The sequence below is a fragment of the Aphelocoma coerulescens genome, chromosome 2 (assembly GCF_041296385.1).
Source record: "Aphelocoma coerulescens isolate FSJ_1873_10779 chromosome 2, UR_Acoe_1.0, whole genome shotgun sequence".
NCBI classification, from domain to species: domain Eukaryota; kingdom Metazoa; phylum Chordata; class Aves; order Passeriformes; family Corvidae; genus Aphelocoma; species Aphelocoma coerulescens.
Genome location: NC_091015.1, coordinates 63758134 through 63772402, shown reverse-complemented (window position 1 = coordinate 63772402; position 14269 = coordinate 63758134). Strand labels below are relative to the sequence as shown.

Below are 14269 nucleotides of genomic sequence, written 5' to 3'. Positions count from 1 at the left end.
TCAGACATTTCTGTGTGTGCTGGGAGGATAATGCATATAATTTGAGTGTTACTAATGAATGTAGCTCCATTTCTAAAGTTGTTTTTTCAGTTAGATATCAAAAGAGAAAAATTCATACTCCATAGCATTCAAGAAGTAGATTTTAATTACCGACTTCAAGCAAGGCCAAATAGGTCTTTATCTTTTCCCCTTGTAGAAAATGCAGATAACAGCTGCAGTGAGGTGAAGCCTTTTTAGAATATTTTTACTATCTTTTTTGATCAATATCAAGAATCAACATAAAATAAAGGTATAATAAGCAGCAGTCACCAGAGTGTATCGGTACTGTATTACTGTATTCTTATGCTCTGAAAAGGCTGTACTGGATTACTAGAACCCAATTCAAAACTGTAAAGTCCATTGTGTGCCTTCATTCTGTAGAGACTGCCCTTCGAATTTTCTGAGTTTTATGTGAAAATCTGTACCAAAGAATGTTCCTAGATTTCAATCCCACATGAAGTCATACCATAGGCAGAATGGATGCATGGTTCTTTCCACTCCCCTAGTGAAAAAACAAAGAATACACTCTTGTAATATTTGTTTAAAAAATTTTAGAAAGTCAGATTCATGTATCACAGTGTATCATTTGCATCTACCATACTCACTAGACTTTTTAGACGTGTCTTACTGGATACAATCCTGATGTGAATGGGGCTCAGAAGTTTCCCTGTGTGTTTTAGTCAAGGATGACTTATCCATTTGCATGATTTTTGTTTGTTTGCTAGATCTGTCATAAAACAAATCATTGCTTCCTGTAGGAAAGGGATTTTGGCTCGGTTTATGTCCTTTTCCCCATTCCCAATCTTCCTGGCCCTGGTCCTGCAGTATGAAAGGATCTCTGTGAAACAATCCTGATTTCTATGAGAATCCATGTAGGGAATAAAAGTCTGATTTCATGAGTCAGAAAACAGGTAAGGATATGTATTTACTAAATCAGAATCCTGCTGTGAATGTCATAGGTCTCTTATCACCTATTTCAGAAAAAGTATTTAGCTTCTAATTAGATTAAGTATCCAGTTAAACCAGGTAAAACCAGAAAGAAAATATTCAAAACATTTCAGATTCCTCCTACTGTAACACTGTAACCTGAACAAAGCCCGTGGTGTTTAGTGCTCCGATGTGATTTGTTCCCCAGAAGTAGATGGGTGAGATGGTGCATTGAAAGTTTTCTATTACTGCTTCACTTTCTAAATACCTATTTTTACATTTTAACATATAGCTCCATCAGCCCTCCCAGACGCAAGTGGGACAAGCAGCCTCACAATCCAATCTCCTGCATTTGGCTCACAGTCAAGCATCTATGTCTCAAAGCCCAGTGCGTCAGGCTTCCTCTTCTTCCTCCTCATCCTCCTCCTCTTCAGCTTTGAGTGTTGGCCAGTTAGTCAGCAGTAAGTATTGCTCCCTGGCTCTCCTTAGTTCTCCCCTCTGTTTGTTCTCCTCACTGCTGAGTTTCCGAATCTGCTCTCCCTCCTTTTGTTTTTTTTTTATTTATAGTAGATTGTATATTGCTAAATAGACTGACTCTCACCAGTGAGAATTACTAAGTGCTGTCATGGATGGGGCTTAAGGTAAACATGCCTTTAGAAATCTTAATCAATGCTGAAAATGGTCATTAAAATGCCATTAGTTGACTCATGAGGGCAATTATTGTAACTGAAATGTAGTTTACATTTTTTGGAAATTAGACATTTTTGAATCAGTCAGTATAATGAATCACATTTCTCAGAATTGGTGGGCAAACAGGTACTCCTACTCTTGGTTAAGCTGCTTGTTTGTTTGCTTGGTTGATATAGCAAACCATTTTACAAACCCTAATACTACACAAATCTAGAGTGAGAGACTTTTCTTGCCAGAAAAAGCTTGCAACGTTCAAACAAGAATGAACTGGAACATGTAGGGGAGAAGAGAGAAGTACACTGCAGTGAAATAACTGAGTTCCAGTGTTAGGAATATAACAGCTGACCTGAACAGCCCTTTATCCAGATCTCACTATTCAGAGTCTTTGCTATTACCTTTTCAGCACTAACTTGGTCTTCACATAGCAAAAAACACAGGTTGACAATATATATAAGAAGCATTAACAGTTTTTGCACATCTGCAAAAATCCAAGTGATTTGGATGATCTTGTTCTATGATACTCTATGTATATATTCTAAGTAAACAAACACTGTAGCTTATGCCATATTGGTAATGTAAAATATGTAACTGATGCAAGCTTATGAAGGGCTTAGAGAAACTGTCATGCAAGGAGAGATGTGAAAAAATCTTGGTTAGATTTTTTTCAGAGATCTTTTACATGGGGAAATTACCAGTAGGGCTATAGTGCTAAAATTATGCTGATAAAACTCCCAGCGGGAATACTTTTATTCTGGAATGAAAATATCTGCATATAGATACAGATATAATTATAGTGATATAAATATACTGCTATTGCTCTGTCAGTAGTAAATTTTGTCATGTAGACATGCTTGTAGGAGGAAGACAAATAAGAGGTTTTACATTACAAATACATAAAATTTATCCTAGTCCATGTGGGAAAATTGGGTAACATAGCTGGTGCAGAATGAGTTATTTTTCAATAGCTAGTCCAGAACAGCTCCTCTTGTGGACATTCTAATTTAAAATAAATGCAACATAGAGGAAGCCCTTTTAAGTTTACAGGATAAATCCATCAAAAGTTAGGAGATGCTCGAAAAATTGTTGTTTGTTCAACTGTATGCAATTCCTATTAGAACATGTATTTCATTATAACAATATATTGTTGTGCGTAAAATCAAGCAGTCATGATTTTTTTGCTCATCCTTCTTTAACTGCATTCCCAGTGGAATTGTCCTAGGGATGTATCAGAATTACTAGTGCAACAGGTGGGCTTTTGTCCCAGGGTTTATCTGATTCACTAATCTGTTCCCCAGTTTGCATAACATTTCAGGTAGGAAGCTGTAGAGGAGTGAAGGATGGTCTTGCCTGAGGCAATAGAGGACTGAGGAGCTGAAGCCTTCTGTCTGCTATGTAATTCCAGCGCAACAGCAGGCAAATCACTTAAAAGAGATTTTTCACAAGTGCTCCCTCAATATCCAGCTTGAGAATCTGGACTTTAATTTACAGAAGAACCTGGTAGTCACAGTTGCAATTTTAAGTGCACTTTCATTGTGGAACTGTATCAAGAACCATTTGAAGACACAGTCTAAAAAATCATTTCCTACTTGACCTAGACTGGGTAACCCAAAAATGCTTCTTCCCTTAATATCTGTCCACTTCTCTGTGAATGAGAAGGGGAATACCCTCATCTTGTAGAAACACAAGAAAATAAATTAAGGTTTTTAAAAAACCAGAAGAGCTCAAGAGGAGATGTCTTTAGTGAAGAACTTTAATAGAGGTCTGGGGCCACACGCTGAACAAGTAAAAAGGCAGTACATCAATCAGTTTGTCTGCAATGAAGGACAGTTCATCCTGTTCACTGAACACGGCACATGAAAAAGAAATGATAATCCATGGCTCAAAGACTATGCTATACTGTGTTGCGGGCTGCTGTAATTCCAGCATTTTGTAGCTTCTGAGTGTTAATTTGTGCAGCTCTAAGGATGTTCTTTTAGCCTCATTTTTTGCTTGGATAAATTTCAAGGTTTTTACAAAAGCAGAATAGTAATGTACATCAGTCATATGGTGAGATAATCTTTATGTTCATGGCTGGAAATAGAATATGTGTTGAATGGATGGAAAAGCTGATAGTTCTGTTACCATCTTGTTGGTTCTTCTCTAAAATAAGCATGCTGTGCTTATGGATTTGGCTGAGAGCAGAGCAGTATGAGGCACAGGAATATCAATTTGGGCACAACTGGGAGATACATTTACGAACATAGGACTTTTACTTGATCCTCTCAGGCTTGACTCCATCCACTACTTGTCTTGTTCTAGTGCCATTAATTCTTCACACTGTTCTCCATGCAATCCGCTCTCCCTTTGCCTCCATGCTTTTGTTCCTCTAGTTTTCTCCCTGCAGTCCTTTCCTCACAGTCCATCATTACCTAACTTCTCTTTCCATTTCAGTTCTCACTCAGTCACTGTCTCCAGACCATATCTGTACTAAGAGTACCAGCCTTTTTATTAGGTAGCTTCTATTTTCCTTTATCTTGTTTTATCACTAGTGCCACCTCTTTTTCCCTATTTTCTTTCCTCTAGCACAGTGAGTGGTACTACTCTGCACAGTCAGGCCCTCTCTCCCTCCACTCCAAACTCTGATCCCTGCTCTTTAATAGTCTTCAAGTTTGGTTTTTTCCTTCTATCATCTTTTTCTTAAGATTCAAGATTAATTTTTGCCCCCTCTGAATCCAAATCCTGCTGACGCCGCTTCCATGCTCCCCAGAAGCCATCAGAGGAGTGTGAAAAATAATCACAAAAAAGAGCATCAAGTCAGTCTCCCTCTCCTTACTGCAGTTCTATCATAAAGCAGGCCAGAGCTACAGGCATAGGAAACTTTTCATACAGTCAGACTGACAAAGGAGTTGTACTAGGAAATTAACTGACTGGAATTCAGATCTTAAGAGCATTCCAAAAGAAAATGTTATTCATAGGATTTTCCTGGAAAAAATTACATGTTAAACATAGCTACACATAAATAAAAACTTGTGGAGTTGTTTTGAGTTTATGCTTCTAGCTTCATCCAGTGTCTGCTATTCAAGACTAACAGAATGAGTAGCGTGAGGAGCAGATCAACTCACTTCTGCCATTTATATAGCAACCTTACACAGATAGAAGCAAACCAGTCATCTCAATTATCCTTAAAGATTGTCCAGCATACTTCTGAGAGCATGTAGCCAACCATAAACTGGAGCTAACACTGCATGCCTAAGCCTGCTTGAGCTGCCACATCAGGGATGATGTTGCAGGGCACAAGAGAGCTACCTACTGTTTTCTATTAATGTGGAAAGAGCCTACAAGAAAGAGGAAAATATGGGCAGTTCAGTAAGGAAAGATCAAACCACCTGTGTAATGAAACATGAAAATCAGACAAGATCCTTTATAGCTTTTCCTTCTCGGCAATACTGTTTCACCAAATAGTATTAAATGACCTTCATGAGTTTGACAATTGTTTCATGTGACTGAAAAGCCATTTGCACAAAACTGTGGCTGCACATGAGGATATAGACAGAAAGTCATCCTTGTTATGCTTCTTTACAGAACCTGTTCAGTTTCTAGATGCAGATCCCTGAAGGGCAGGAGCACATCTTTGTCAAGCCTGGGGCCTTCTTAACATCCCAGCTCCCACACTGGCTGCAGACCTTTGTATGAAAGGCCTACAATTGAAATCCAGCGTCTGAAAGTCGATTTAAAGTCTTTCAGTGGGATGAGGCGGGCAATGGGTTAGTGTTTCTGAGAGAAATCCTTAGGCATGAGGGCAGCATGAAACAACTTGTTTTCTCCTGAACCTATCTCTGATTTCTTTATCCCTCCTGAGGTAGGAATATTGTTTCCTTTTCCTTGTTCCTTACAAAGGAAGTCCAGACCTCTGGCAGAGGTTCTGGAGTTGAGTACCTTGGCAGAGATTTGCTATATTCCAGAAATAATTGCTAAATATAGCAAAGTTCATGTAAAACTAGTCACACTTTTTTAGTTAATCAAATTGCATAGAGCATCCTAACTTCAGCAAATAATTATTTAGGGCAAGCTTCTGCACACTGACTGCAAAGAGACTAACTCTTTTACAAGACATTGCCTCACATCAGAGAAATTATTAAAGTACAATGAGAAAGTCATAGGAACTCTCTTTGTTAACTTTAGTGTTCCATGTTCCTTGGGTTTATTTCTTTTACTTTTCATTCTATTAATATTTTCTGTATGATTTTGCTTTTTTTCCTTTAATGTGTTTCTTAATTTCAAAAAAGTGCATTTCCTTACTTTTTAATTTCTCTTTCTTTTTTTTAATTTCCTGTCCTTTTTTTTCCTTTAGGTTATTGTCTTCTTTATAACTTTTCCCTTTTCTGTCATAATCACGCCTTCATCTCTAACCAGCAACAAGTGCTAATTATTTTAAAGACAAAATGTAACAGCTATTTCCAAATAAAAGATATTTTAAAGTAAGTTCTGTCTAAGCAAAGACTGCAAGATTCATCTCTATTCTTCCTGTCCCTTCTGTATGATTCCTTTGTATTGTCCAATCCTATTTGTATTCTCTTTTGTCTTCTTTGTTTTCTCTTCATTCAATTCTACATCATTATTCCTCCCTTTTTCCATTTCATTTTCCTCTTCTGAAATGCATCCCTCTGCTCATTTCTTTAACTTTTCTGCCATATGTTCTCTTTGTGGAAATCACTGGCTTCCCCTTGTGCTCTGAGACTTGTGTCCCCATGAAGTTCCTTTCTTCCTTCCAAACTCATTTTACTTTCATCTGTTACTATAAAATTAAAATGCCTCCCATAAACAAATTATTCTTCTTTATTTTCCCCCTGAGCTCCACTCCATTTTCCATTATCAATGTTTTTTCCTGCCTTTCTTATCCAATTTACTTTCCATTGGACCTCCTCAGCCAGCTATTTCTCCTCCTGTCTGACTGGGGAAATCATCCCCCTGTAATCCCTCCCATGGAAGAACTCTGCAACAGAAATTTGGTTTCTCCTTCAGGGTGCACTGATTTCTCTGTAGCAACTCTTTCCCCTAACTATTAAAATCACAGCATATTTTCACTCAACAACAAACTCACATAGGATTTTCAGAAGAGTTCAAAAGTGGGAGAAGTATTCCCTTCAGTAGGAAAAAACAGATTTCAGTGCAGGAGAGCTTGTGGATTTAATTTCTTCCATACTGCTCATCTACCTTGAACATCCACCAGGACAGCTGGTGGAATTTTAGCTGTCTTCCTTTTTGTTACATGTACCCATATCCTCTGAAATGGTCCCAGACAACCCTCTTACCTTTCTCCAGCACCCAGTAGTTTCATAGACAGCCATTGTTTTTTCATGCAATAATGTGAACTTGGAGTCTTGAAATGCTGTTACTGTAGATCCCAAATACTCAATGGGTTTGGTATTCCCTATTTTCCTGTTTGCACTGGGTGGCCTTCCCTGGGATAGCCACTTAATTTAAAAAGCACCAGCTTATTTACTGTCTTCAATAAGCTACTCTTCCTAAAATGTGAAATGCACTATATGTTCAACTGTTCTGAGAGCCCAGAACTTGTAATTACAAAGTCCATAATCTATTTGAATATGTTTATGTATGTGCATATATTAGACCACACACTCTAAGACTGTACAGATGGCATTTTAATGCGGTAGAGTAAAACAGACCAATGATGATATCAATAGAGTGGTTTTCATAGCACTATTTGTGTTTTAGGGAGGTGACAGAGAACAAGATCTGTGGATTTTCAAAGGGCTTTGAATCACACCCAAAGTAGAAGTGGTTCCAATTTTTTACAAAGGCTATTTTCCCTAGAGTTCAAGATAAAACACTTTAGTGTTTCAGTCCATCTGTTAGTACTTTCCTGTTGCCAAAGAAGCTATGAAAGAATGAAGCCTTTTTCTCAACAGATCATTCCACTATATACTATATTCTATTCCTGTATTACTGAAAAGCATCACAGTTTTTTCTCATCTCAAGCAGAGCTCAGCCTAATATTTCCCTCATCCAAGTGCCACAGGCAGGAAAGGTCTTTCCATGGTGTTAACTGTTGCAACAGTGCCAGATCATTCTAGATCCAGCAGAACTTGGCAGAATTTCTCTATAATCTCTCTAAGTTCTCTGCAATTAGTTTTCTCACTTCTCTTTTTATTCCTAACAGGAGTTGGGGAGCATTACAGGTGCCAGGTGCCATAGTTTGCTACTTTGCGAGTTGTCTAAGAACACCTGAATTGTCCTTTGTCACATACCTAACAGCCTTAGTTAGAGGCCTTAAAGTAACAGAAGGAAAGAAGTAAGGAAGGCCACAGTTTTAGTGTACTTAGGGGATTTTTTGAGGCCAGTATCATTTATGATATTTAGTACAGAGACCGAAAGTGTAGATAAGTCTTCAGCTCCCTTCTGTGTCTCTGAAATTCAGAACTGGTATGCTAGGTAGACTATATGGCATAAGCAGGAAAATTACATGCTTCTAAAGGCAATTACTTTAGAAACCTGAGCGGCCACTGTCACAGCACTTAGTCCTAAAGCACGTAATATTCACCCTAGCTTTGTACTGGATGAGTGCATAGGTGTACAGATGACCACAAGTACAGCAGTGAGAACAGCAGAGATGATTCTGAGTGTGGAGTATTGTTGAAACAAGGTTCAACCTATGTGCATGTTTATCTGTGCGTAGTTCATGTGGTCCCTGGTTGCACACACACAAATTTTTAAGATATTACTGCCGTGTGTGTTTCTTACACTCAAGCAACAGATAGATATAGGCTAAATTTATATATCAGAAACCCCTTTTCCCTCTGTCTATTATTGGACAAAAAGATTCTTTCATAAGATATTTCCATGATAAGGAAATTTTAAACCAGGCTTATAAACCCCTGAAAATAAAAGCTTTGCTACTGTAATGCTGATAAGCCCTCACTATAGCTGTACTAGCAGGAGCCATTCTCATATAGGGTTCAGAATTGTAATGTAGTCTAGCACTGTCCTTGGACAACTGCTTGCATTTACAGAAATTGAGGGGTTATTGTGCTGCAAACTTTTCACCTCAGCGTCTGAGGAATGAGGTGAAGAACAATAGAGATGTCTCACTGGGAGAATGGCTTCACTACATGCAGGATTGCACAACACTTTGAAATCTTCTACCATCCCAGTCCCATGCTGTCTCTGACTTGGCAAACACTTTCATTTACACAAGGATCAGTAGCTTGGGAGGGGGGAAAGTTCCATTCTCCAGCTGTTGTGTCATTTCCCTTGATAAGTCCTAAATTGACCAAGTTATCCAGCTCCAAAGGAGCTTTTCTGTGGTAGACATGCTTTATTATGTGCCCTTTCAGGGACAAAGGCTTCTGTGTCAGTAAACTGCTATAGAGAGGAAGGACAGATTTATTCTCACAGCATCATAAGCATTATCTTCTGAGGGGCTAATGTAGAAGTAAAGAAACTGTGCAGCATTACCATCCAAAACCAGTGTTGTTGCTCCTTGATTATCGACCTGATGGGAGGCAGAATAAAAAGCTTGAAAGGCTGCTTCTCAGAAGGGAATATTTTAAAAGATTATTTTTAAATTAAGGAGGTTTTAAAGGCAGAATTTTGTTTAGGCTTGTTCATTTGCTGGGTTATTTTGGACATTCATGTGTCAGTTTAGATTGGGTATTGTGTAAAAGGGAAGAAATAGTTGTGAATCTCCTTATTTGACATTACCTTTAGATAAAGCAGAAAGACTTGATTTCAAGCTAAAAATCCAAGCAGCTCATACATATATATAGCCCTCCCCACAGGCTGGATATAAATATAGTAACACCAACCTTCTTTCGCTGTGTGATAAGAAGGGAAAACAGGGAACAAGACTTCTCAACCCAGAGAAGACTTTGCAAGGCATAAATGGCAGTGAGGAGCCCAGGCACACCCTCCCTCTGAGGTGAGCTGGCCTTTTTCAGGAGTTCGGCAACAGCATATCTTTGAAAATCCTCACCAGCACCTGCAAACAACTGCAGCCCAGTCAGCATCTTAGCAATCTAAACATGCTTCATAACACACCTGACAAGGCCAGTCTGTTTCTGTTTGGGGAAGAAGAGAAAGGGATCAGTATTAAAAAAATTGAACTTGAAAGTCTTGACACTGAAAACAGCTGTAAGCCTGTCCCACTGATACGTGATGCAAAGAACTGACATGTTTAAAAAATATCTCAACAGATCCTCAGACAGCCACTGGAGAGGTGGATGGGGTAAATCTGGAAGAAATACGAGAATTTGCCAAAGCTTTTAAAATCCGGCGCCTGTCCCTTGGCCTGACACAGACTCAAGTTGGCCAAGCCCTAAGCGCCACTGAAGGCCCAGCCTATAGCCAGTCTGCCATCTGCAGGTAACAAGTTACATCATAAACTCTCCTCTTCTCTCTTTGTTCTTCATAATGATCCAGTTTGTTGTGATGAGCATGCTTGTGTTTGAGTCTCATGACTTTATATTATTTAACCTGATGTTTAAATTAGCCAATAATGTTGTTACCTAACATATAAATTGTTTTTATTGTGTTTATTTAGAGTGATTTTGGTCTCTTTTTTTCCCTCCTTTTTTAAACAAGTGAGAAACACTGTTCCTAGCATAGAGACTTAATTCCGTAGATGAGTGGGAAATCCTGCTGATACTGGATGAGCACCAGCTGACCCTCTTCATACTGTGCCATTTTCTACAGATAGGGTTACTGAACAAATATTTCATGGCTGCATCCCTGCTAAGTTAAAACCTGTATTACTGTGGCTAGCACTTCACATAGAGGATGTTAATGATGATTTACCTAGGCAACACAGAAGGGAAAAAAATAGCCTTCCTGCTATCTTGCAAACCAGCAGCTATTCATCTTTTATCACCCAAATATTTACTGAAAAAAACTGGCAAATCCATGTATGCAAAGCAGAAGCAGAACTCTGTCCTAATCATAAGAAATAATAATACAGTCTTGACAGAGTTAAAGTAGAAGCAAACACCTTATATGCATGTATGTGTGTTACAGTAATCCCATGTTTATGCATGAGGTAACAAACACACTTAGGTAACAGCTTTTTCCTCTTGGGCAATGCCTTATAGTCCTTCTCCATCAGTGAAAGCCAAGAAAACCAGCTCTAAGCTCATTTAAGTGGATTTTGTTCTTGGTGATCCATGAAATGCTCTGTCTTTTTATCTGCTCTTTATACTTTTAATGTATTCCCCATAGAACGGAAGTGTACTTTTCCTGCAGTTAAAGACTAAGGTTATAAATAACATCAGTATGGGGTAGTGTGCTTGCAGCTCACATTTTGCTCAATGATTTTCCATAAAACCCATTGATTGTTGTTAAATACAAAAAGCTCCATAGGATCCTCTCACTTCTATGGTCTCCCCTACTGTTTTTTCTTATAAGATACCTCCCTGTAGAAAATAACCTTTATTCAGTCTATACAGGGATACTACTGCTGGGAAATTTGTTTCAAGACTTGTATGTCGTTATACCAAACATGTCCTGCAGTAACAACACTAACAAGCAATGCCAATGATATGAATGCTATTGCTCCCTATTGCTAAGGATTAATTTTGATTTTGTATTTTTTTTTAATTTCTTTGTGGTCAGTTGGTAAAGAATGCCTAAAATGGGTGGAGTTTTTAGCAACTGACAATTTTTTGTAGCCTTAAGTTACTGTTTATCATACTATACTTTAAAGAGACAGTTTGCAGTTTCCTTTACTTTTGTCTTGTTTGCTGTCTTCTCATTTCCTCCATCTTCCTCACACTTTGAGAAAGCGCTGGGGATGGTGAGACCTTTTACGGAGGGCTCCTTGGAGGGGCAAGTTGCTCAGAACATGAAATTGGGTGCAAGAGCTGGTCCCAAATACTTGCAAGGTTACAGTTTTTTTAGTTTCCTTTGCCCGCCTCAGACAGACACCATTTTGGGCTGTAATTACATGCTATGACTGTGCATGTTTTGTTAAGCACCAAGACAAGCTGCTTCAGTGGCAGCATGTGTTCCTCAGAAATAGTAGATTTAACTTTTTTTAATTGTAACAAATTTCAGCATGAACTCCAGGTCAATGGAAGGGGCAGTAAGGCAAGCAATTTGAACAACCAACTTGAAGACAAATGTAGAATCTCCTGATGGCCTGTGAGGTCATATGAGCAATATACCACCTTGATATGTTCTGCATGCAAATAGCAGCATTTTCTTTAACTTGACACAATACATTCTAAAATATATCCTTCAGCCTGAAATATCACTGGACACCAAGGAATGACACCTTGCAGTCAATACCACATTAAGATGTCAGGCACCAGTTACAAATTCTTTGGAGTATTATTATCTGAAATTATTCTTTGTCTTATTCTTTGTTTGTAAGAAGTGCTTTGTTTCTTGCTGGAATATTTTTTGCTGCCTCCACATGCTGAATAGAGACACTAAAAATGGCCAGCTACAGTCACCAAGTTTCTTTGCATAAAGGCATTGATTCAGTCGGTCTCATCTCCAGAGCACTCTGTGATTAGTGGTGGTGGTGGTGCTTCAGCACCGCCTGGGCTGGAGAGCATAGCAGCGACATCCAGTAATTGTTGCCTTTCTGCAGCATTAACTACCACAACATGCAGAGTGGACAGAGCAAAGTGGGAAAATACAAATGGGTAGCACCAGAGGATTTGGGTTAAGATTTTTTAATGTGTAGCAAAAGAGGATGAACTCAGTAAATGAAAAAAACAATTACCTATAAAACTTGAAACGTGAACTCAGCTCTTCTGCTTGTTTTTGAAACTATTAAAGCTTTGTGTGGCTGCTTTTCCAGATGTTTTATAATACTTGTAAAATCTGGTTTGGCAAAAGATTTTTGATGGCAAAATGATATATAGAAGACCTCATTTACAGGAAATGATATCATTCTGGTACAGTTTACAGAAATCCCACAATAAACTCAGCTTGATGCCACAGCATATTAGTAGACTGTTCTGCTGGTTTTCATCTGGAAAACACGAGTCTGTCTTTGCACATTGTGGGGACAGCAAGATAATTGCAAAGTGTCCAGCTGTTTCAGCTGAACACCGCCGTGGCTATGGGAATTTTTTTCCAACCCAGAAAAGTGATATAGCCTTAGCTTACAAACAGTGAAGATTGCTGAAAAATGGAAAGGAAACCTGATATTCAGAGACTAGTGTTTGCCATTGGTTTTTATTATTAAAGCTGTGGTGTTTGGATTGGGAGGGATAACAAAAGGATTAAGCACAAAGACAAGATGATAAAAGCAATTGCCTTGATATCATTTCCTGTAATTAGACTTAGTCTCAAGGGATTTGAAGATCATCAGAAATATGAAAATGCGATTCTTAACCTGTATTATTTAATGTACTTAGAATTTTGTTGTAGTGCTCATTTTGTGTTAGCTTAAATATCTAGCTATATATAAATATATATATATCTATATCTATGTATAGATATACTTATAGATATACCTGACAGTTTTCATAATCTATTGTAAATTATCTCTGCCAGTCAATTAGTCAGGCAGGCAGGAAGTCCCACCCTGGCAGAGCATCAGTGTAAGACTCTTCTTTCTCAATTTTCCCTCAGACACACCATCCTGAGAAGCCACTTTTTCCTACCACAGGAAGCCCAAGAGAACACTATAGCTAGCAGTCTGACAGCCAAACTGAACCCTGGCCTTTTGTATCCTGCCAGGTTTGAAAAGCTGGACATCACCCCTAAAAGTGCCCAGAAGATAAAGCCGGTGCTTGAGCGGTGGATGGCTGAGGCTGAGGCCCGCCATCGAGCAGGGATGCAGAACCTTACCGAGTTTATTGGGAGCGAACCATCCAAAAAGCGCAAGAGGCGTACCTCATTCACGCCACAAGCCCTTGAAATCTTGAATGCCCACTTTGAGAAGAACACGCATCCCTCTGGGCAAGAAATGACAGAGATTGCAGAGAAACTGAACTATGACCGGGAAGTAGTTAGAGTTTGGTTCTGCAATAAGAGGCAAGCACTGAAGAACACAATTAAACGTTTGAAACAACATGAGCCCGCGACGGCAGTTCCTATGGAGCCTTTAACAGACTCTCTGGAAGAAAACTCCTAAAAACAAAACAAAACCAAACCAAATCACACAGGAAAAAACCCCACACCAACTGAAACGTGTCCATTTGAACTCTGTGAAAATACCTATTCATCACCCTTGTAAGTAAAAGACTGAGAAAACTGCAGGAAGGACAGAACAGTTTATAAATGTCCGTGGGTTTTCCTATTTAAAAAAAAAAAACAAAACAAAACAAAACAAAACAAAAAAAATACACAACACTTAGTGTGTGTGTGGTAGAATTAGTTCCCAAAAAACCCGAAAAAGCCAGTTTTTTTAAATGGACTTCAAGTAAACCAAATAACAGCTTAATTTTTTCTGTATATTATGAAAATATGAACACATTTTAAGGAAAAACAAAACAAACAAAAAAAAAGAAAGAAAAAAAGGAAAAAAGCTTTTATCTGTTTAAAAGAGAATACAAGCCTGCCACCTGGAGGAGTCATTGTAGCCTTTCAGGTATCAAGTGCTGATTCACTATGAAAACTATTAACCAAAGTCAGAAACATGGCATTGCAAACTAGATTGTTAGTC

At 38.5% G+C, this 14269-nt stretch overlaps 1 protein-coding gene across 1 annotated transcript in view; it reads left to right on the top strand.

The window, feature by feature from the left end:
• The window catches only part of POU6F2 (POU class 6 homeobox 2), a 325507-nt gene extending 311440 nt beyond the window's left edge, over window positions 1–14067 (top strand). Inside the window, exons 8-10 of the mRNA XM_069005862.1 lie at window positions 1259–1427; window positions 9849–10017; window positions 13234–14067. Coding sequence (XP_068861963.1) covers window positions 1259–1427; window positions 9849–10017; window positions 13234–13738 — 843 coding nt within the window. The 3' untranslated portion in view covers window positions 13739–14067. The remainder of the gene's footprint in view (window positions 1–1258; window positions 1428–9848; window positions 10018–13233) is intronic.
• Window positions 14068–14269: the final 202 nt, after the last annotated feature.